Source organism: Thunnus maccoyii, chromosome 4 (genome assembly GCF_910596095.1).
Source record: "Thunnus maccoyii chromosome 4, fThuMac1.1, whole genome shotgun sequence".
Classification (NCBI taxonomy): domain Eukaryota; kingdom Metazoa; phylum Chordata; class Actinopteri; order Scombriformes; family Scombridae; genus Thunnus; species Thunnus maccoyii.
In genome coordinates this window covers 16,890,533-16,913,455 of record NC_056536.1, presented here as the reverse complement: position 1 = coordinate 16,913,455, position 22,923 = coordinate 16,890,533, and the positions used below count along the sequence as shown (strand labels likewise).

Here is a 22,923-nt window from a genome sequence, read left to right as displayed (position 1 = left end):
TATAGTTAATTATGAGGATTATATTATGCTGCTGTTTAGATGTATGAAGAGTTGACTGGAACTGAACTCTAATAACCATCTGGTTGACAAAATAAATATGTAAGCTCCATCTAGTTCAACCACAATGACTGCAGAAATACCCAGGTCCTGATGAGATTTAAGTTCTCCAGACTTGTTCCTTTTGCTGAATGCAAACTCTAATATTTCAACCACTGTGAGGCCTGTGGTGATTAGATGTTTAGTTTTGGGGAAAAACAACAAAGTTCAGAAATGTTTGTTTGAAGAGAAACTGCAGAATTGAATTATGATATAAGGTCACTGACTGGATTTAAAGTTGTTTGATAGATTTAGCAGATTGAAGGACAGTGTCCTTTAAGACAAGCTTCACTCATCCGCTGGTTCACCCCAGTGATGACTTCCCCCTCATATATTATTTAAACAAAATATCTGTCAAATTAAATGTGAGAACAAAAGGTTTACCAATGATTCCGGCACAAATTTCCTCAGGAGACATCATGACTTACAGAAGTAAGCACCTGACCTCAAACTGGTAGTTACTGTGAGGACTAAAACTGATCTGGTGGAAAATTATATGCATGTGGGTACTGTGCTTCAAACAGTTTATCTCTTAAAACAATCTTTTGAAGCTTGTTTGCTTTTAAATAAGTTTTGTGGCCTGTTTGAGGTACTTGAATCCATCCAGTAAGGACAAACTTGACAGGTTTGTGTCATGTTGGACTGTCCTGCTGCCCCCCACGCATAGCTCAAACCTTCCTTTTTCCCACAAAAACATACAAAGTCTCCTTTGTTTGCACAGCAATCAGGCTGAATTTAATCACTGCATGAAAGTACAGTGTCTTTAAACTTAAACATTTTATGCATATGACATCTAGCTGTTTTAGCTCCTTTGTCATTGGATGTGATCCATGTTTTTTTGTTTATAATTGTGATTTTTTTTATTCCTGTTGAATGCCTGAATGTCATGATTCGTGTGTCTGTTGCATCTGGCTACAATTAAATTTCCCCTGTTTGACAATGAATTTGACTTGTCTACCACACAAAAACAAAAAGTTTGATTCCATTTATCAAACTCTTAGCATTAAACTTGATTTTCTCACTCTGTTATGTTACTGTTGTATTACTGCTACCATCAGTTGCACTTATTCAGTTGATCAGTCTACAGACCTTGTCAAGATAATGTACTTAATTATACCTAGACCTGCATAGATCAGGTTCCCCCCATCTATACCCATAATAACTATTCACAACAAGTCTGCATGGTCTAGTTGGCTTTAACTTTCCTGTAAATACCCAGAAATTGTGGAGTGCATTTATACATCTATCAGTGTTTGCAGCACCCCTTTCATGAGCTATTGACATGTTGAACAAAAAAAGAAAAAAAAAATCAAGAGAGCTTCAACACAGCCAGTGAGGTGGGGGGAGCCCCCAGGCTCTTGGCTTTGTCTGCCTGTTGAGTGGGACCATCAGATAACAGCCAGGACAATGGTGCTCCATTCTGAGGGCTCTCTTAAATGAGCAGGAAGCAGTGGTGAGCGCCTAGCGGAGGCTTCTGGTGGACTCCCTGGGGTCCGCTCAGCCCTGACGGAGCACGCCACCGCTGAATGGCTAGAGAGCCTGAGAGGAAATGAGGAGCTAGTGGCCACCCAGCTGGAGCCACAGGCGCTCTTTGATGCTGTGCTGGTGGGAGCAAGGGAAAGGTGATGGAGAGGTAAAGGGGGATAGAGAAAAGAGAGTAGAAGACTGTGAGACATTACACTATAGAAAAATGAAGAATATGAAGTAAAGGACTGCAGAGGTGGCATCATAAATGATTGAGGTGAATCTCACAGGCCTACAAGGATGAAAATGGGAGAGAGTACATCTCACAATGAAAATAAAAAGAATCACTGTTACAGATACTAACCTGTCAGTTTCATTAATGATGACATGACCTAGACCATCTTTCATCACTGTAACATGCATGTGACACTCAACTGGCCTCATATACAGTGTGTTCAGATACTTTCACAGCTACAAAATACATAGTAACCAAATAATGCATCCATCTCTTAAACTTTCTTTCTGGTCACCTACAAATCAAATGGTTTTTGCAGCACACTATGAGATAAGAGGGGATACAAGTCTTAGAAGGTTAAATAAATATTACTTCTAGTACAATACAAAGTAACACAAAACCCCTCATTCTTGTTTCACCTTTGTTGTCTGGCCTCAGATGTGAGTGCATGAGTGATGGCACGGTGTGGCAGGAAGCTGGTCTGGCAGTGACTGCCAGTACAGCTCAGCGCCCACGTCTCCTTGTCCTCCACCCTGCAGCTTTCAGCCTGCTACGTGCTGTAGAAGCAATGCAGCAGCCCTCTGGACCACTCCCTTTGGTGCTAGAAAAGATCAATGAAGGTACTTGGTAAACTACAAAAACGATGAGTATTTTTATTTGCACTATTTTCTATGTAGTCCTTAGAAGACTGTGAAGTCAGTGAGTTACAGGGAGTAACCAGGACACAGTTTCTGGAAATAGATGCTGTTGTTTAAATTTTTAAATATAATTTTTCAATGGTGTGAGCACCATAGATGAAATTTCATTCACCTGCATTATATTGGGATAAAGGCAGAAATATTGAATGAAATACCTCAAGAACTGGATAAATTCAACCAAAACTACCTGTATGGCTAGATACCACTAGAGATAAATCAAATAATATGTTTTTTGTATTATATTGGCCCTTTAATATGTAGTTACAGACTTTGGTGCACGCAAACTCTAACTACAGTACTAAAAGTTGTTGAGTCAACATTTGGGGCGATGAACACAATCTACCTGCCCTGAACTCTGTGTAAGATGAGCCTGGCTGCACTGGTGATTCTCAAGGACCCACTCCATCAGAGTCTCACGCACAAGAACAAATACTAGAGTCATTATAGTGGATCAACGCCATTCCCATTCAATCCCATTCCGTTAACCCTCCATCACTGGGGCTGATTTTACAGTCTGAATAAAGGGCTTTATGTGCATCTTTAAGGAAACTTGCACAAGCTGTGCTTCAGCTATGCAGACCTTTGTTCACAAGTGTCAACATACCATTTTTAGATGCAAAAATCTTTCTTCTGTTCTACAGCCCAGTATGTTATGTGTATTACATCTGGGACTAATTGTTCTTCTGAAGTGTATATACAACCGTTGTGAAGGCATTGTAGGGTGGTGCCTGAATACTTCAAATGACAACACAGGGAAATCTTGCTGTTCCTTCGTTGTGTTGAATGCTACTTAAGCTAGGCAGCTGAAAGTGAATCTAGTGTTGTCGGCAGCGTTGAGGCGAAGCAGACAATGCAGCAGCGGCTCTTACAATGTGGTTCAAGGCTGTGTCGCCGTTGTGTACTTGAGCTGCACAATGCTTCAGCATGGGCTAGGAAGTGACACATCCCACAATCAGACTCCCCAGTCAACCCAGCCCCTCTGTGGGTCAAAACAGCTCCCCTACATGGTGCAGTAAATCTAATTGTTATTCTGAAATGGAGGTGCAAAACTGCTGTACTGTAGGGTGGCAAATTTTATGCGCACATAAAATCACATAGGCCTCTTTTCTAGAGGATGGGGAAAGTGGAGATTGTGAGTCAGCAACAGGGGCAACTGTGACTGTCAGACAGAAATACCCCAGATGAAACTAAACATTAATGAGTGTTTTGTTTTTTCACCTTTGGCACCGTATCCTGACAGGGGACAGACATGACAGTGACTATCTGTGAAGAAAGGAAGTTCAGATGAGAATCCAGGTTTCACCTTTTGTTCTTTTCAGATGTTGACCTTTTTATTGTCTGTTTGGTTTCCAACATGGAAGAGAAGAAGAGATCACACTCTTTTTAGTGTACTTCCTTCACCAGCTGCAGACCAAACAGTTACTTTATGTAATCCGCCTGGCGCTCAATCAAATGGAAACGATCACGTGCTTAACCCAAGCCAAAACACATTAGGCCGTTAAGTCCTCATCTTTGTTGCTACCGTAATGAGAACATAAAACTTAATTGTGGAGGATGCGTCATGAGTGCACACTCTCATTCCTTGGGGAGCCCATGGATGTAGGCGGGTGCCGTCTTACCCGCCCAGGAGATGCATGACACAGATGTTTGATGAATTGACATGAATAGTGTAGGTGTGGTGGAGGTCATCAAGAGTGAACAGGAAATCAGCAACTCACTCCGAAACCAACTGGCGTCACGCAAAGTTAAAAATGGTTTTAATAGGGGAGAAGGTATGAAAGAAACACCGAAAACCTTTGACGCTTTACAAGCATGGCCTCAGCTGTTTGAGAATTAGAAATGGGATCATGGGAGAGAAATTCTCCACAGATCTTTGACAAAATGTAATTAGATTATAGTGTGTTGCCCTGGGAAACCAATTCAGTTTGTTAATTAAAGGTTAAGGTGCAGCCTAGAGCAGAATTAGCAAAGGAAAAAAAAGTCATACGTTAAAGAATGTAATATTTGTTTGATTATTGTGTTGCCTAAATAATGGAGTCTGACAAGCTACCATAAAATATACACTTTTCAATGCACATCAAAGGGCTGTTAGACAAATTCCTGGGTTGTGCTTGGCTCTTAACCTCACAGAAACTTTGTATGCCGTGAGTGACAAATTGCAACAAATTCATGAGCCGGCAGGAAGAATTCTGCAGAGAGACATGATTCATGAAGTCAAACAATGTAAATATCTGGACAGCATGAGGAGAAGCACTAATGGATGGACAGGAGCAGTGAACGGAAAGGGATGGGAGAGGTAAGGAGACAGGGACACAAGGAGCGGTTTGGCTGCCAGCACTCAGCCTCATAGACAAGGTCATTTCCAAAGTAACATGCCATGGGGGGTCGGGACAAGCATCCCATAAAGCAGATAAAGAACAATAGCAGGAACTATAGGCCACAAAATGACTGGAGCCTCTCCTTGGACGAGAATAATAGAAAGACCCTGTAAGATCAGGACACACACTCAGCATGAAGGAGACAGGGTGGATGAGATATTTTTGTAATGTGATTAATGCTAATGCAACAAGGAAAGTGGGATCATGAGGTATGCTGCCAAACATAACTACAGTTACCATCAAAGTGTATATTTTTACAAAAATCACAACACTCCATAAGTGTTTTTTAGGAGTCAGGATAATTGCTTTTTCTTCCAAGAAAATGCTGCACCTCAGAAACAGTGAAGATGGGAACAAAACATATTACAGAGGAACGGAAAATTAATAATATTCATCTAATTTCAAACATTTAAACAATGTGACCTCACATTTAAAACATGCATTTTTGTCAAGCAGAAAAGGTCATATCACTTGACATTTTTTTGTCCATAGAAAGGTGTTGATATCCTGTTTGTTGTTGCTTTTAAGCCAATTGAATACACATTGGATTGCATGAATGGCACAGCTGTATGCTGCTGTGTGCCACTCAGGTATTCCCATTTTCATTGTTTAAATTTATAAAGAGCTGTCTGTGTTATGATGGAACAGAAGGGTTTCGTCTAGTTCGGGGTTAACACTTCATATCCTTTTCCATTCAATGCATTGTTCCTTTTACCACTGATTAATATCTTGTTTAAACAGCCCGCAGACACACCACGCCGTTGGTATGTTCATAAATCCTCTGGAGCTGATCAACACAATGGCCCACATTCCTGAAATTTAAAGGAAGTTCCTTATATCACTGCATCTCCTCTCCAACAGAGACACAGAAATTCTAGGAATATGATACTGGAACAAAAACAACTCTCTACATGCATGTCTGTTTATTTCATCTAGTTTAAAATATTAGCAAGATTGGGACACATCACACTTTGGAGGGTGTCCATCCAGCGCTTTACCTCTGCAACGCATCCCTGGACCTCTCACCTACACCCTGTTTGACTCCAGTTACATCTTTAGCAATGTTTTCTCTTTCATGGAATAACAATAGCATGGGCTAAACTTAGCTCAATATTAGCCCTTGTTTTCTTTTTTAAATTTAGACTAAATCAACAATGGTCATTAGAAAGAGGTAATTGGGGTTAAATCATTTGACCTGTCTCCAGCATTGTCGCAGTATGTGGGATTACTAAACACCCCCTACTAATTGTGGCTTCCTCTGGGTGGATGAGGTGACACGGCATATAAAAATGATTTCATCTTCATAACATTAAAGCTCTGCTAATTAATATTTTTATATTAACAATGAATCAAATAACTACATGTAATGCAACAGAGGTCTCTTGCTGTGATTAAAAGTTATAATCCAACTCTTCAACTCTACAGAGCTTGTTGGCCCCTTTTAACTTGTTTTTTTTTGCTTCAAACTGACTGTATGCTTCAGTCATGGCACTTTCATCATCAATCCCATCTCCAGCAGCAGCAGTAGGCCTTTGTTTTTGGCAAAAAAGCTAAGATGAACTGACTGTACGCTACCTGCAGCTCCAAACAGCAGAAAGACAAAGTTAGAGAGCAGCTAGTAAAGAAAGTCCAACATCTTGCAAGTTATTTTCCTCTGGAGTTGGTGGAAAACAGAACTAAAAGGAGAGCGAATATCGGACTTAAATTCATCAAGTGGCCAGAAAAACAACTCTTAATGAATGTCAGTGTTGCCCTATGTCTGCTGTATTTGTAAATAGGTAACTGTTTGCTAAAAAGTTAGCTATTATAACTATAATGTCAACATAAAAAATGAAAGTTAAACATTTTACCTTTTATGCATTAGAGCTTTTAAACTATATTGTTATTGTATTTATCAGTTTTCCCTATATTTAGACTCAGAAAACATTGATTGGCTGTGCACAAGTTGACAATGCCATCAAAATGCATTGTATTCTTGCTTTCATGTTAGTTGGCTGGATGGTCGATTGCATAAAACAACTTCACAAATGCATTGCTAGATACTTTGTCATTGCTGCTGTTGATTGAATATGCGGTACATTTGAAAATTGCAGCATTAAACTTTCTGTCCATATGACTAGACCCATTCAAGTCAATATCCATGGGTGTTGTCCTGTGCAACAATGGAATAGGGTGGCATTGCCTGCACTTCATCACGTAGCCTTATGGGATGACATGTCATTCATGTGATGGGAGAAGTTCATTCACAAGGCCAAAAACTAGGCTTACACAAGAAATAAATTCTCCATTTCCTTTGTTTTATAATCACCAGCATCAGTCTGAAATTCACTGGATACTTCTGCATCATACTCACTCATGGAAACTACTTTCAAAGTGATCTTTTCTATTTTGATTACATCCAATGGTTAGGTTTCCAAGCTCCTTTGTAAAAAATATGTTATGGCCTGTAACATGCACAGATCCTATTTTATCAGTTTTATCTTGTATTTATCCCAAACTTCCTTGTATCCGCTCCTGTCTGACAAAGAACATCTCAATCATCACACACAATCTCTGATCAGTCAAGGTGTGGTTTGATCCATGAACCAGGTTGCCATGTGTGATTGAGTTTCACAGAGGTCTCATGGGTAGCAGACTCTTTCCTTATGGCTACACAGTTTAAACACCCACCCATTACAGACATCCATCCTTCTCGGAAATGAAGTCCTCGTGAGCAGACATGGTTTGAGGTTACACCTCAGCTCCACCAACAATACTACTTTGATCTCTTTAGGCGTTTCACAGTGCTATACATTGTATGCACTTTAATTGTGCCTCCTCTGAGCTTGTACCTCCCGCGTTGATCTCTGGAGGCAGGACATATGGGAGGATCGACTGTGCAGTGCAAAGGATGTTGTGTGTGTGAGTGTGTGCGTGTGTTTGGAGGGAGGGGTTATGAGTGTGAGACAGGCAGATTGTTGGCCTGACTTTTTACTTTCTGTTGAAAAAAACACACACACACACACACAAAAAAAAAAAAACACTTTTAGCAGTAGGACCCAGAGGATTTAGTACAGCCAAAAAGGACCAGCTCACCTTTATGTGGTCTAAGGAAAGACAAAGATGTGAAAAAGTTGGCCAACACCGTGACAAAAAAGGTTCAGCTTTGAGCCATGTCATTGGCTAAGAAGAGTCTGACAGGAAAATACAAGGGCTCTTGAGGTCAGGGCAGAGTCTGCTATATATGTAATGCAATAGTCAACACCTTTGCTGACTCTGAGACAGCGCTTGAGTGGTGAACTATCATCTCCACACGGACAACATGAGCGCCTCTGTGGCTGTGTACAGGAATATCTACACGGAGGACCGCTTCAAACAGGCCTACGGCTCCGAGGATAACACAAGTGGAAGTTTGCGGCTCCGGGAGAAGCTCGCCGGGAGGTGCAGGTGTTCAAGGCGAGCCTGCCTTCACCTGTTGAGGGAGAGAGTGCCCATTTTCAGCTGGCTGCCGAGATACAGGCTAAAGAAATGGATTTTAGGAGATACTATAGCGGGATTGACAGTTGGTATTCTTCACATTCCGCAAGGTGCGTAAACATTGGCCTATTATCAGGATAAAAGTACAGCTAATTACTCGCAGCCAGGTAGAAAGAGGGGAAAGGAAAGTTTGTTTTCACTGACATCATTTGTTTACCTTAATTATAGGTAATTAGAATTATGTCATTTAAGATTCAGTTTAGTTTTATTTTAATAATAATAACACCCTAATAATAATAACAATCTATATGTTATCAAAATCTGAGCAAGTATTGCAGGGTTAAGATTAGTTACTTTTTTCTTTTTTCTTTTTTTTTTTTTTTTAAAAAAAAAAAAAGAGAATTACAACAGCTGTAGGGCAAAACTGTCAAAATTTACATTGTCTATCTGTTGTTGTCAGTCACTTTTATTATTGCTTATTATATTTTTGCACTCAGTTAACTTTGCATGCTCCAGCCTCAGACAATATTTTATATTCATAGATTACGTTTCAGAGATTAACAGATTATAAAAGCATGTTTTTTTTTTTTGACAAGTTGTCTTTCTGAATGTTCTTCCCTAAACAGGCATGGCCTTTGCTTTACTCACATCTGTAGCACCAATATTTGGCCTTTACACCTCCTTCTTCCCGGTGGTTCTCTATATGATTTTTGGCACAGGTCGCCATGTGTCCACAGGTAAGACTCTATATGTATTATATTTATACAATAGCATGACAGCAAATATCATTTCAGTCAACAGGGGTGATGGTTTTTCCAGTTGGACAATACTATAAAAGGTAACATTATTTCATGCATGCATCTTGAGCTGAATGTCAAGTGTTATCCAGGTTTATTATGTTTACCACTGTTACTGAGAGGATGGGTCCTCTCTCAGGTACATTTGCTGTGGTGAGTCTGATGACTGGCACTGTGGTGGAGCAGCTGGTCCCCACTCCTCTGGAGATGAACTCGAGTTCCCCTCAAGCGGCTGAGTTTGAGGCCCAGAGGATTGGCGTGGCCTCAGCTGTAGCACTCCTCTCAGGAATTATTATGGTAAGACAGAGGCACAAAGTCTATGGATTAATCAAAAAGTCACAAAAATAAATAATAATATAGCAGAGTCAAGAGTATCAGTGTTGAATCCCTAAAACAAATGATAATGTTATTAATCTCTTGTGCTCCAGCTCTGTATGTTTGGTCTTCAGCTGGGCTTCCTCTCCACCTATCTGTCAGAGCCAATTGTTAAGGCTTTCACCAGTGCTGCTGCCTTCCATGTTACCATCTCACAGCTGCAAAGCTTGCTGGGACTGCGGCTCCCTCGTCACACTGGGACCTTCTCCCTCTTCAAGGTAAGCAGTGCTTCATGATGAGATCTTGATGCTCTAATTCAACGTGTTATTGTTTGAGCAAAGAGCATTTAGGGCAAATGCATGTCACTTTGGTGATGTTTGCCCCGCCGCTCACTGACTTGTGTGTTCAGACTTTAGCGTCAGTGATGGAGAACCTGCCTCAAACCAACACGGCGGAGCTGCTGATCTCCTTGGTGTGTTTGGCTGTCCTGGTGCCAGTTAAGGAGATTAACATGCGTTTCCGGCAGCGCCTGCGGACACCTATCCCTGTGGAGATCCTCATGGTGAGTCAGCTGGATTTACACATGCTCAGTGTATTTAATTTTTACAATGTAATTAACAGGTTATAAGCCCTGATTATTTGCTTCAATCCCCAGGTGATTATTGTCACAGGTGTGACCTACGCCTCCTCCCTGGACACCATGTATGACATTAAGATAGTTGGCCACATCCCAGCTGGGTAATTTTTTAGATTTGGAAAAAAAAACTCAAAACACAGATGAGCTCAGTAGCTTCCAGTAGTTTGACTTTTGACCCTCCTATCCTCAGATTCCCAAAGCCACAGATGCCCGCCTTGCACACTTTTCCTGAGATTGCGGGAGACACAGTAGCCATAACATTTGTTGGTTATGCAGTGTCCGTCTCGCTGGCAATGATCTACGCTGATAAACATGGCTATTCCATACATCCAAACCAGGTAAAGCCCTGAAGTGCCACAACTGCTTGGTGAAATGTTTGATCCTCACCAGTCTGTTAACTATTTGTGTTGAATCTGTGTTTGATTTCAGGAGCTGCTGGCTCATGGTATCTCCAATACGGTGTCCTCCTTTTTCACCTGCTTCCCAAGCTCAGCCACTCTAGCCACCACTAACATACTGGAGAGTGCCGGTGGATACACGCAGGTAGTAAACATCTTCAGTTTTGTTACACTCAGTAGCCACTGGTAGGCTCTTTGCATCAAGGTAACAGGGATTCAAATATAAACAAAACGGTCACATCGCCAATAAAATTAAAACACCTTATTGGATATTGGCATCCCTCCAAAACTGACTTAAAGGTCTTTTAATTGAAGGTCAAAGACTAACAACAACATTTAAGTTATTATGTTTACTGGTGCTTTTAACAGCAGCAAAACATGTAGTATGTTGAATTATAATCAGTAGACAAATACAAATTCTGATTTTGCATCTATAACTCATCGTTTAGTTGTGAATGTATTTTAAATTTATGTGGCCAAAATGGCTGATGTGCTAGCTGTCAGTCATATATGAACCCTGGACATCAGGAGCACCGTGACAATGTAATAAACACTATAATCCAATCAAATGCTGGTGATATGCCTTAAAATGTAGGAGTGCATTTAGATCTGTTTAATAACATAGGATTAGCATGCATGTTGAATATCCATATTTTCAATGCAGAAGTTGCTACTAATAAGAAGCAAAGCTTATGTGTAACATTGGGACGTCCAGTAAGGGATGTGTGTGTGTGTTTTCCTGCAGCTCTCCGGTTTGTTCACTAGTTTGGTTGTTCTGATTGTCCTGCTGTTGATTGGACCACTGTTCTACTTCCTACCCAAGGTTTGTTTATACATGTGTATCTATATTAACATTGGAAGGGGGAGAGACAGAGAGGGAGAGAGAAAGTCCACTCACCTCATCCTTTACCTCTCTCCTCAGGCAGTGCTGGCGTGCATCAATGTCACCAGCCTCAGGCAGATGTTCCTGCAGTTCCAGGACTTACCTGAACTGTGGAGAATCAGCAAGATTGACTTTGTAAGACCATTCAAAGGCATATGAATGTATTCTGCAATGTGATCCCCATGCATCAAAAAACCCCACAAGAGAACAGAATGAAGATGGTTAATTAGCTCCCTAGTTGCCATTAGGTCAACAACTGATCCCTAAAGCACAGCTAATTATTATACTGCTCAGGCTGTGGTCAGCTCCAAAAACTGTGCTCTATTCACAGTAAAACATGATGTGCAACACTTTTCATATGTAACTTGCAGTCAAATTGCCAGGCAACCACAGGAAACTGGACTTCATTCTTGTGATTATTTGTAACACAACTGTTTGCTGGTAATTTGGCTGGAGTTTTGTGAGTTTGCACAGTTTTTCATGAAGTCTGTATCAGCTACAGTGTTGTTGCCTGCAGACAGATTGATGATACATGTATCTTTAAACAATAACTGCTCTGTCACAGTTGCAACATCATTTGAAATAATCACTATTCCAGGCAATGAGAATCAGCTATTCTCAGTATGCTAGTAGAGCACAGGTAGCTCATCAGATAAACTGCCCTCTTCCTCCACTTTTACACTGATTACTTGGCTGGAATCAACAATAATTTTCACTGACATGCTTCCATTGTTAACTGTTACATCCTGACATGGAAATAAGTTATTGTGCCCATGTCTTTGTGTAGATGGTTTGGGTGGTGACCTGGCTGTCTGTAGTGGTACTCAACGTGGACCTTGGCCTAGCCATCGGGGTGGTTTTCTCAATGATGACCGTCATTTGTCGCACGCAAAGGTACATTTTTCAATCCATCTGCAAAAATACTATTGTGCAATCCAGCTTGTGCTCTTGCCAAATGCTCTATTGTAAGAAACACCACACTGTACAAAGTTTTAAAATGTTAGATGAACTGAGAACATCACACAAGTAAGCAAAAGCTATGTAAAAGTATTGTTATAAGAATAATAAAGACCCATAATCAACAAAATTAATCTTATAACTGACATGTACGTCAAGAGTTTTATATCTGCATTAGAGCTCTGAGCTGAAATTAATCACTTGATACCTGTGAGGCAATGTAGATCATGTATCATCATGTATGTGTTACTTCAATTAAAATTGATGACCCATGGATCAACAGGGCTGGTTGTTCAGTGCTTGGCCGGGCCAGCAACACAGAAATTTACAGACCTCTGGAGAACCACAGCAAGGTGAGAGGATACCCTACTGTTTTATATTTGTATTTTTTCTTTTTAATATGTGCAAATAAGCAATCTCTTTCAGGAGTATTTTTCCATTTATTATCCCAAAAACTAGTGATAATCATAATCTTAAAGATGATAAAGCAGGAACATCCTAGAAAGAAGTTGAGTCCTGTATTTCTTCCAGTGCTATGAGGTGCCAGGAGTGAAGATCCTGACTTACAACGGGCCTATTTACTATGGCAACCGTAGCTTCTTCAGGGAGGAGATGAGCAGGCTGTTGGGCCTGACGCCAGAGAAGATCCGCAGCCGGGAGAAGGCCAGGAAAGCCCTGGAGAAACGGGAGAGAGAGGCCACCGTCAACACTGTGGTACGACTACTGCAACCACTGAATGAGCTGAGTCTAAAAATATACTGTTCTCACTGCAAAATCCTGTTTCTTACTGTATGTCTTGTTTTTTTTTCTCCCTCCATCGTTCTTCAGGAAAGAGGCATTGCAAACACATCGTTTTCTTCAGAAAACGAGTTCTTCAAATCTGGTAAGTAATGAGAACTTTTTGGTGGCCCTGAGTGGATCATATTGAATATGCATATAGTTCCAAAAACTGAAAACTATTTATTGCCATTTCAAATAAGATCATCCACAGCAGCTATTTAGCCATCACAAACACAATTTTTAACACTACATATTTTTAAATTATTCTATTGACATTATATTATATTCTTTTGCTGTAGATAGTTTCAAGGAATTTCTTGTTTTTCTCTGCAGAAACATCTGAGAATGATGTCCAGGTAGTGTTAATCAATTGCAGCAGTGTCATATTTGTCGATGTTGCTGGAGCAAGACTATTTACACAGGTTAGTCTGCTAAAGCAAGATATTATGGTTCAAATTTCACATTATGGGGCTCTCTCCATGTCAAGGTGCATCATAGCAATGTGATTGATTGCGTTTGGCTTTTTGCAGATGTGTATTGAATGCCAGAAAGTTGGAGTTCATGTATATTTGGCAAACTGCAATGGTAAGTGCCTGTGTATTATTTTCTTCATAAAGGTTTTCTCTGATATATCCTTTGATTGTACTACTTTATGGGAAATCAATTTTAGAGTTTTTTATTTTTATTTTTAGAAGGATGATTATAAAAATGAACTTGAATACAGTGTATACTGATCAATGTTTTCCATCTCCTTAGAGAGTGTCTTAAAAATCCTCACATCAAGTGGTCTAATGAACTACATGAACCCTCAACATATTTTCGTCACTGTTCATGATGCCGTGACATATATCCAACAGCAGAGGGTAAGCTAAAGAGCAGATATGTTCACAAATATACTGATTTCTAATTACTTAGATTGTTGTAAACAAATGGTGACACTGCTGTTGTGTGCCACAGGAAAAATGTCCAGAGAACACCACGACTGTTTGGGTATGAGGCAGATGGACAATGGCGAGTTGTGCTCCTATCAACTGAGTGTCTGGGACTAAAATAGCAGAGGGTATTAGGACTTCTACATTTATTTCATTAGTGGAGACTATGTCTCTCTGCTGTATATGAGCACTCCAGCATTTGGTCCAGTGTGTACTGTATACCAGTGTTTCAGAGAAGCAGTAGCCTGTTGTAGCACTATGTCATGAATTACAATAATTATCACATTACAGTGTTACCAGTTTTCCTGTAGATATATTGGACTCACCCCTGGCACACTTTAATCTGATACTAGTAAATAGTCATAAATTCAGAGGAGTTTAAATCATGCAGATATACTGTAAGTACTCCACAACAGACAATGTTATTACATATTTAGTGTAATAAAAAAAAAAATCTAATGTGTTATGGCTATAAAACTTTGTATAGTTATGACTTATTTTTGTTTAATAAATGTTCTGTTTTTTATTGTCATATATGCTGGAATATTAGCATGGTAATATTTATTTAGTTTCTGTTTGTTGTCTGCAATACAGAGATAAATACACTGTAAAGTGCACTGAATGGTTTGTTGAAATATTTATATTTTTTGAAATATGTGCTTGAATATGCAACTGTGTACAGTAAATGCCATCCCATTCTGCCTTAAAATGTTCTGTCTTTTAACTCCAGAGGGACTGCACAAAATATTTTATGAATGATTTTTGTATTTGTCAGCAACTGTGCCATCCAGTGGCTTTTTTTTTCTTTTTGGACAATAAATATATCTCCATAAACAGAACGTGGAGTCTCCTTTTTACTAAATTTACTTGATGCCGAACAAATTTAAGAGATATAGATTTCTGCACCAGTACTTGGGTGTCTATAGTGTTTAAGTGTGATTACAGTTTAGGGGGAAACACAGTTTGGAATGTGAAGCATGCCCCCTTGTCAGATCTTGAGAGGAGAAGAAGAGCAGTCTTTGTATTTGGTGGGTACTGTAGACCAGTGTGTGTGTGTGTCTTCTCAGATATGATGAAAAGTCTTTGACAAATACAGGATTTAAATGACGAAGGCAAAAGAAATTCTTTCCACAGCATCCAGCAAAGAGTAAAATGGATAAAGTGTGACCAGGCTGTATATGACAAGTCCTTGGTCCAGTTCTGCAGAATGCTGTCTCCCCCCCAACATGCATCAAGCAATATTAATGCCAATTAATGTGTATTTTCATAAGAGAAATCCTCAAACTTTGCAATAAACAGGCTGCATTTTTGGCAACTTTTGGTAATGCTTTATTTTACAGGTCCTTTAAAGTTATACTAATTTCCTGTAAATGTTTGGAGTAAGTTGCAGGTGTGACAGCTTAATTTTTGGACATCTTACAGAAAGGGTGGTGCAATTTGGTACAAATAAAAAGAAAAACTGTTAAAAAAAAAAAAGTGTCCATTTGGTTCAGTTAGTAAGTGCCCACTTGTTGTATTTGGGTTCATATGTAGTTGTTAATTTCTAAAAATTCTTAATAAATTATTCTTACCAATTCTCTAACTGACAGAAAAACTTAGTTTTCAGTATGTAGATTTGCCTGTCAAACTATATATTAGCATATTAGATTCTTCATTAAAAACTCTATAATGAGCACATTTTCCCTATATACTACCAAATTACATAACCCTTTCAAAGAAATGTCCTTAGAATTACTAGTTATAAAGCTGCTACTTTCAGGAAATTATTGAAAAAAATCCCTGGAAATTACTGTAGTAGAAAAGTAAGGGATCCATAAAATAAAGTGTTACTGAAATTCTTGATTATTTGCTAGCTCATTAGATAAATGATGATGAATGGTAGGAATTTTTGCAAAACCAACTAAACTTAACATTTTTTTTTTTGTTTTTTGTTCTTATAATTTGCACCAAATTACACCACCCTTTTTGTAAAATGTCCTAAAAATTAACTGTTCAATGTCTGCAAATTACTCAACTAAAATAAAACGTCACCAAACTTTTTCTACTTTCAACAGAAAGGAAGCGATTGCACATTGTAACACCAGAGTAACAAACCCTTCTGTTATGAGGTGTTTAAGGTGTTACCAGAGCTTATAAATGCCAGTAATTAACCAGAGTGATGTCTTACCTTGCCACCATGCTGCCCTCTGCTGTCCAACAGCTAAAGGTTTCTCCTCATCACAATCCTGTTACCTTGACCTGATAAAACTATGTGTAGTGTGAGTTCAAAACCAGGACAGAAAAGAAAAAAAAAACTAATTATTTCCTTGCTTGATGTTGGATAGCCAAGTTATTAATTTTTTTGCAGTGCATATTTCAAAGAGGCCTCTAGACACTGTACCCTTTGGGTTTTCCCTTTAAAGCTCAAGGAGTATTTCACTAATTGGCAGGAAGTAGTCCACTTCAATTAGAACATGGTACACAAGGCTCTGGCCAACTGTTTACTAAGCCAGATTCTACAGGCAGACCTACTAACACGCACATGCACACACACACGCACACACACACACACACACACACACACACACACACACACACACACACACACACACACACACACACACACAGGCCTACATTCAAAAAGTAACCCTGCAAACTACTCCAGGAAGGTCAGTGCTTTAAAACCTTTGATTTACCTGTGAAAAAGTGCTAACAGGTAACATTACAGCACATGTACAGCATGTACTTACAGTTATGTTGGTTGAACCACACATAATGAAAAAAAAAAAAAAATTGATTTTCATTTCATGGTAATTGTCAGTAACACTGACTTATTTCCTGCACCAAGAAAAAATAAACAAAACAGTGGATTACAGTGGAATTATAATTACAAAAGGATAAAACATTGTGTAATTAATAGTAATTATAATTTATGGAAATTTGTACAGAAGCAGCAAAATGGAAAATACAGACCACTCCAGTCAAGACTGTTCATATTTAGTATGAGATGATGATACAACAACAACAACAACAACAATAATAATAATAATAATAATAATATAATGCAAGTCTTGGTGATTATTAATCCCCTTAAACATATACATTTTGTTGTTGTCAGCATGACAATAATAATTTTAGGTTCTTCATGACAAAGCAGAGGACCATTCAATTTGTGTGGCATTTTTGTGATTGTTTGTTTCCATCTTGTGGTGAAATGTTGGAATGGCAATCTCTTAGCAGGTTCATTATTCTGAACAGTGGAGGAAGAAGCATTCAGATCCTTTACAAAAGTATTAATATAGCAATGTAAAAATACTCAATTACAAGTAAAAGTCCTGCATGAAAATCTTACTTAAGTAAAAGAACAGAAGTAAGCAAATGTACTTAAAGTACTAAAGTAGTGTTTGGTCCCTCTGAGTGATATATTATTAGGGCCTGAGCCCCAAAGGGGCGAAGACCCTCTTGTATTTCGAGTGTTTGTTTCTTTCTTATTTAGGGCCTGAGCCCCAAAGGGGCAAAGACCCTCTTGTATCTGTTCTGTTTCTTTCTTTCTTTCTTTCTTTCTTTATTATCTCGCCACTTCAGACCTAAATTTGACCCCCCAGTGACTTTCAATATGCTGTTTCTCACTCTCTCACACTTCCTGCTCGTTTCTATTCACAACCAGTGTGGTCATCTTATTCATTGTGTTTACATAAAAAGGATTTTTTTGCTTGTTTGTTTGTCAGAGGCTGAATTATGTTCTTTGCTTTCCAGCACATTCACACACATCCATGTGTTACTCAAGCATGTTTCATTGAAATTACCTCCCCATGACTGTAATAAGAGAAGTAAGATCAATGGATGCAACACCCTAGCAGTCTGAAAAATGACAAGAAGGATTTGTACTTATTAAGATTATACAAATCAAAGATACAATAAGTCTTCTCTTGGTGGAAAATGATAAAGAGGAAATCTTCAAACAAATATAGTAATAATGTTTATAAAGATTACTGCTTTGCTTCTTCTGTTTCTCTAGTTTTTCTTCTTTGTGTCTGAGTCTCTCAGAGCTTTGCAGAGGATGTTGTCAGGTATGACTCTGACCAACTAAACCACAGAGGAAATAAGAGCTTGTTTGAGAAGAACTAGTCCTGCGCAGAGTACTGGGAAGTACGTGACAATACATGCATGTTGTCACATATTCAGTTTTCAGAGTGAGGAAACTGCCAGGTACAATTGATACATGTTAGAGTAGTTTGAGACACCTTTTTTTTTTAGATGAATCATGAATCAAAGTGAGGTGGAGTTTAGAAAATTAGCTCCGCATTAGGAGGAGTTATGAGAGGTATATAATTTAATGTATTATGATTTTGTATTAGGTTCTTTATCCCGGGATCAGGGCCTCGGTTTGCTTTGTATTGCTCTTTATGCAGAGTAAACCTATTCACATTGAACTCTACCAGCTTCCAGTGTATTTCTTTGAGTCTTTCTCTTATAAGTTTTGAGTTTAATGCTAAGTTGTGGGTGACTTGAAGATTTATTGGCCCATTTGAAGATTTTCCCAAACACTCCTTTTTAACCAAAAGATAATGTGCAGCATCCACACACACATGAATTAATATCTCTATGTCCACTGGATTAAAATGGGGGCTCTGCCTTTTATTTACCTGTTGCCATGGTGACTCGTAGTATCGGAGCTCCATTGATGATGGCTTTTTTCATTCATCATGCACGCGCTTAACTCAGAGTGAACATACTCAGAGTTGATTGAACTGGCTCTGATCAGCTGTTCTGAAACCGAAAACTCTGAGTTTCCCATCTCAGGGTTCATCAACTCAGAATTCAGGGTTAGACTCTGAACTTGCTTTGTGCAACAGGCCACTGATCCAGTTCAGTACAACTTGCACAAATTGTGTAAATTCCCCACAAATGGTGCAAGACATTAAACTATGTTTAATTTGTCACCAATTAAAATGAAATAAAATAGTCAGAAGTAGGCTTGAGTAGAGTTTGTCTTGGCCACATATAGAGGAACTTTCAACAGCATCCCTGTCATTCACAAACCCCTCGCCACCAATCTAACAATATTACAGAAGCAGTGTCATCAAAACTGTGAGGCAAAGTCAGCTAATGGCTATTACTGTGTGACCTCAGTAAGGACTGATTCCTCAAAACCAGTCAAAGCATCTGTCAACATGTCAGCAAGAATTACTGAACTTTAACAAACCCACACACAGATTACACAATCATGGGCAAAAACAGGCCATGAGACCAGTTGAAAAATAATTGACTTAGCACCAGTGGTGGGTAGACTACTTAAAATCTTTACTCAATTAAAAGTTCAATTACCCCCATAAAAAATGTTAGGTGGAGCAGAGCAGGTGGACCCAAATGCAGGAGACTGCAGGCTGAAGAAACTTCTTCATTTTAGGCTCATGTAGGCAAAACAAAGCAGGCAGATAAGATCAAAACAGAGCGGAGGGCTATTGCACAAAAGAAGAATTCAGAAATCCAAGATAATTGAAAAAGTGAGGCTTGACCTTGTCTAATCAGTGCATCCAGGCTTAATCCGTTGCACATTTGCCAAGCCAGGATGAGGGGGTGCGACTATGTCAAGCCAGGTGTGAGTAATTCGGATAAGTGCGCGTTCACGGCTTTCTTAAACAGACCACAAGGGGGGGGTGGCCCATGGTGTTATGTAGACTGTCTTACTTTGGCTTGCCTTACAGCATCTGGCAACACACTCTCTCTTCTGGAGCCACCAGACGATAATCTGAATATTATTCATTAAAAGTGTAGGCTTGGCACATCCTGTCAATACAAGTTCTATTGGATATGACAGGGGGAAGGCACTTCTGTGTCACTGGACTCCAGAAGGCTTGAGGTATCATGTCAATCTTGTGGAAATACTTCATACATATGTGGAAATACGTCAGTGATGTGGTGCTCATAAAAAAATATCACACTTGTAACAGGACCCAGATGCTGTACAGCCAGATAGCCAGCCTGGCAATATAGTGAGTATTGCCTAAAGGAAATCCACATTATGCACAATTCCTGCTGTGCTAATTGATAGGTGTTTTACAGAATTCACAAACTGTCAGATGTCTATACACCAAACACCTAAAGAGACAAATAGAGCTGGCAGATGTGAAGATTAAAGTCCACAAGAAAAAACTGCAGGATATGGACCTTGACATGGAAATCAAACGAAAGACACTGAAGAAACTGGACCTGGAAATCCTGAAACTAGAAATGGAAGTGATTTCAATGCACACTGTAAGCATGACTGTGACATAATCTATTAATCATTGTTGTTCTCTCTCCCAAGCTCCAAGCTGACAAGTGATGACTGCAAAATAAAAAGGTCAAAACACATTGTGGTGTCCTCCCAGTTTCATGAATGTACAGTACATTATATAGTTATCGGTCCAGTGAAGTGAGACTATAATTTGGGAAGATTATACAATTATGAAACCTAACAACAAACTGTGTGCTACCAATTCCAAATAAAATATATGTACACAGGGAAGAGTGACATACATTATCCTTTATTAGTAAGGGATAGGCCTCATCAGCATTTCTAATCATCTCAAGATGCACAATAATATATGTATTCATCAAACCTCTGACAGCAATACAAACAGTAGGCCTAACAGTAATAATGACTATCACATGAATAATTATAAAAATGATAATGGTTACAATTAAAATAACAGTGGACCTACTTAAGTGAATGGCAATGTATCTGTGGTATTTTAAAGCAAGCTAATAAAAATGAAGCAAAATATATACAGAAGAACATGGAATAAATTTAAAACACATTTATTTCCGATCGGAGTGACAGCTGACTGGTCAGATAGCACCAGGATTAATCAAGCCTGGCTGTTAGCCTGGTATGGAGCAGGCTAGCTGCACAGAATAAAAGTCCATGGTAACTTATGTGCCTCTGCTTTCGTGCAACCGAGTCATGGCTAAATTCAGCCAGGATAACTGAAAAATCCTGCCTTAATCCCCCATCTAGGTTTTGTGCAACAGCCCCTGGAACAAACAGAGCAGAACAAACTAAATAAACTGAACTAATGAGGGAATGGGGAACAGGTGGCCAAACTGAAAACGGGCAAAGAGCTGATAGGCTGAGGGAAACACTGGGAGAATGGAAGGGCTGGCTCAGCTGATACAGGGCAGGTGTGTAGGTGACCAAAGGAGGAAAACATGAGAGACAAGAACAGACACACCCAGACTGCACACACAAAGACAGACTGGGAGGCAGAAGAAAACACCAGGACACAGAGAACACAGCCAGTAAAGGCAACTAAAATAATTATAATGCCAGAATCTTTTAAAGACACAACTCAAATAAGTCTTCTCCTTTCAGTCCAGTCTAAACAACCAGGGAGAAAAGTCTAAAGGGCATTTGTTGGACTAGTGGAAGGACATACAGCCAGACTGTGACAGAACCATGGCAAAAAAATTGCTCAAGTAAAAGTAAAAATTACCAATTGACAAACCTACTCAAATAAAAGTATAAAAGCACTTGGTCAATAAACTGCTCAAAGTACAAGTTATTTTGTGTTTTAAATATTGTTTAGTGTGTACAGGCCAGAGATCTTCAGAAGTCATTTTATACAAGTACATGTCAAGTTTCAAGAATGTTTTTGGAATAATAAGTGTTACATCAGCTGTGCAACATGGTTATTTCTATGGAATGCACTTTGCTTTGAATGTTGATTATCCCCAATTTAGCTATTTCTCTACAATATAATGATTTTACTTAAAAAAAAATCTACATGAAGATATCGCTTTAAAATACTTGATAGCTGCCTAGCGTGCTATTGTTGCCTGTATCTGTTGTTATCTTGATATGGACTATTATGATTATTCCTAAAGCATCTATGAACATAATCTTTACAACATAAAGAGTTATTGTGCCAATAGCACGGGAGCATCCCATTGTTGAATGAAGGAGGGTAAGCCTATATAGAGAGGGAGACCACGCGTAAAGCCCAACAGAACTATTTTATCCACCCATGTTTGCTCTCTCCCTATCCTTCTCAAAATGATTGTTTCCTGAGTAAATAACAACTGGTAGCCTACCGAGTGGAAGCCGAGATCAGTTTCACCATTGCGTGTCGCTGTAAAACAAATAACAACCAATGCTCTGCGCAACGAGAGGATTCTGTTAGTACAGCCGATCAATCAATCCAGTGACTTAAATGTTTATATGGTGTGTAGCCTACATTTGTTCTGCATAGACTAAATACGCTTTTAATACGCCATTAATGAAAAGTGAAAATATTTCTGTCGGCTTGTGAAAGGGGGATGGTGGATGCTTTCCAAAACAGCCACCAGTGGTATGACGTGCAGTTACTGGATTTGAGTTACATTAGCAGAACAACCAAATCTTAAACTGACAAGGTATTTGCCTGATTTTCTCAATTTTTGCATTTCCCCAGCTCATTAATATCTGGCACAAGAGCATGTCTCTTTGTACCGGAAGTGAGACAGGTTAAAGCTCTCCTGCGTAACCGCGCGCACACAGCTTGGATGACAGCTCATTTAATTCATACCAGAAAACAGACTAGTTGTAACAAAGGTATAAACGGCAGATGTAGGGAAGTTAGAAGTAGGTTACTGGCCCAAAAAATACTCGATTAAAGAGTAAAAGTAGCCTACAGTTTAAAAAGGAAGGTGAAAAGTTACAGTTCCTAAAAAACTACTTTTTTTTTTACTCATTTGCATTACTTGTAACGAGTTACTACCCACCCCTGCTTAGCACAAAAACATTGATGCACTGCTGTTCTCATTAATAGAAACATAACAACATTTTTTACTTTACATTGTTTAATCGACCCAAGTTTAGTTTGTTAAAGTCAAAGTGACCACAGCTCTCATAGAAACATTACAGTTTACTACCAAAGAGATGGACACCTTTAAAA

General features: G+C 39.1%; 1 protein-coding gene and 1 long non-coding RNA gene across 2 annotated transcripts; one reads left to right on the top strand and one right to left on the bottom strand.

The window, feature by feature from the left end:
* Nucleotides 1–7,912: 7,912 nt before the first annotated feature.
* On the top strand, nt 7,913–14,865 carry slc26a10 (solute carrier family 26 member 10). Its single transcript, XM_042409614.1, has 18 exons — nt 7,913–8,437; nt 8,954–9,064; nt 9,264–9,421; nt 9,553–9,717; nt 9,849–10,001; nt 10,095–10,177; nt 10,267–10,414; nt 10,506–10,619; nt 11,220–11,297; nt 11,397–11,492; nt 12,145–12,251; nt 12,598–12,667; nt 12,846–13,028; nt 13,143–13,197; nt 13,428–13,516; nt 13,625–13,679; nt 13,851–13,957; nt 14,052–14,865. Exons 1-18 carry the CDS (start codon nt 8,173–8,175, stop codon nt 14,088–14,090), a joined length of 2,076 nt encoding a protein of 691 aa, XP_042265548.1. The 5' UTR covers nt 7,913–8,172; the 3' UTR covers nt 14,091–14,865.
* Nucleotides 12,903–19,552, bottom strand: LOC121896010. Its single transcript, XR_006095885.1, has 3 exons — nt 19,334–19,552; nt 16,194–16,273; nt 12,903–12,989 (listed from the first exon to the last, which is right to left on the bottom strand). It is a non-coding gene; the product is annotated as an uncharacterized LOC121896010 (long non-coding RNA).
* Between the last annotated feature and the right edge of the window lie 3,371 nt (nt 19,553–22,923).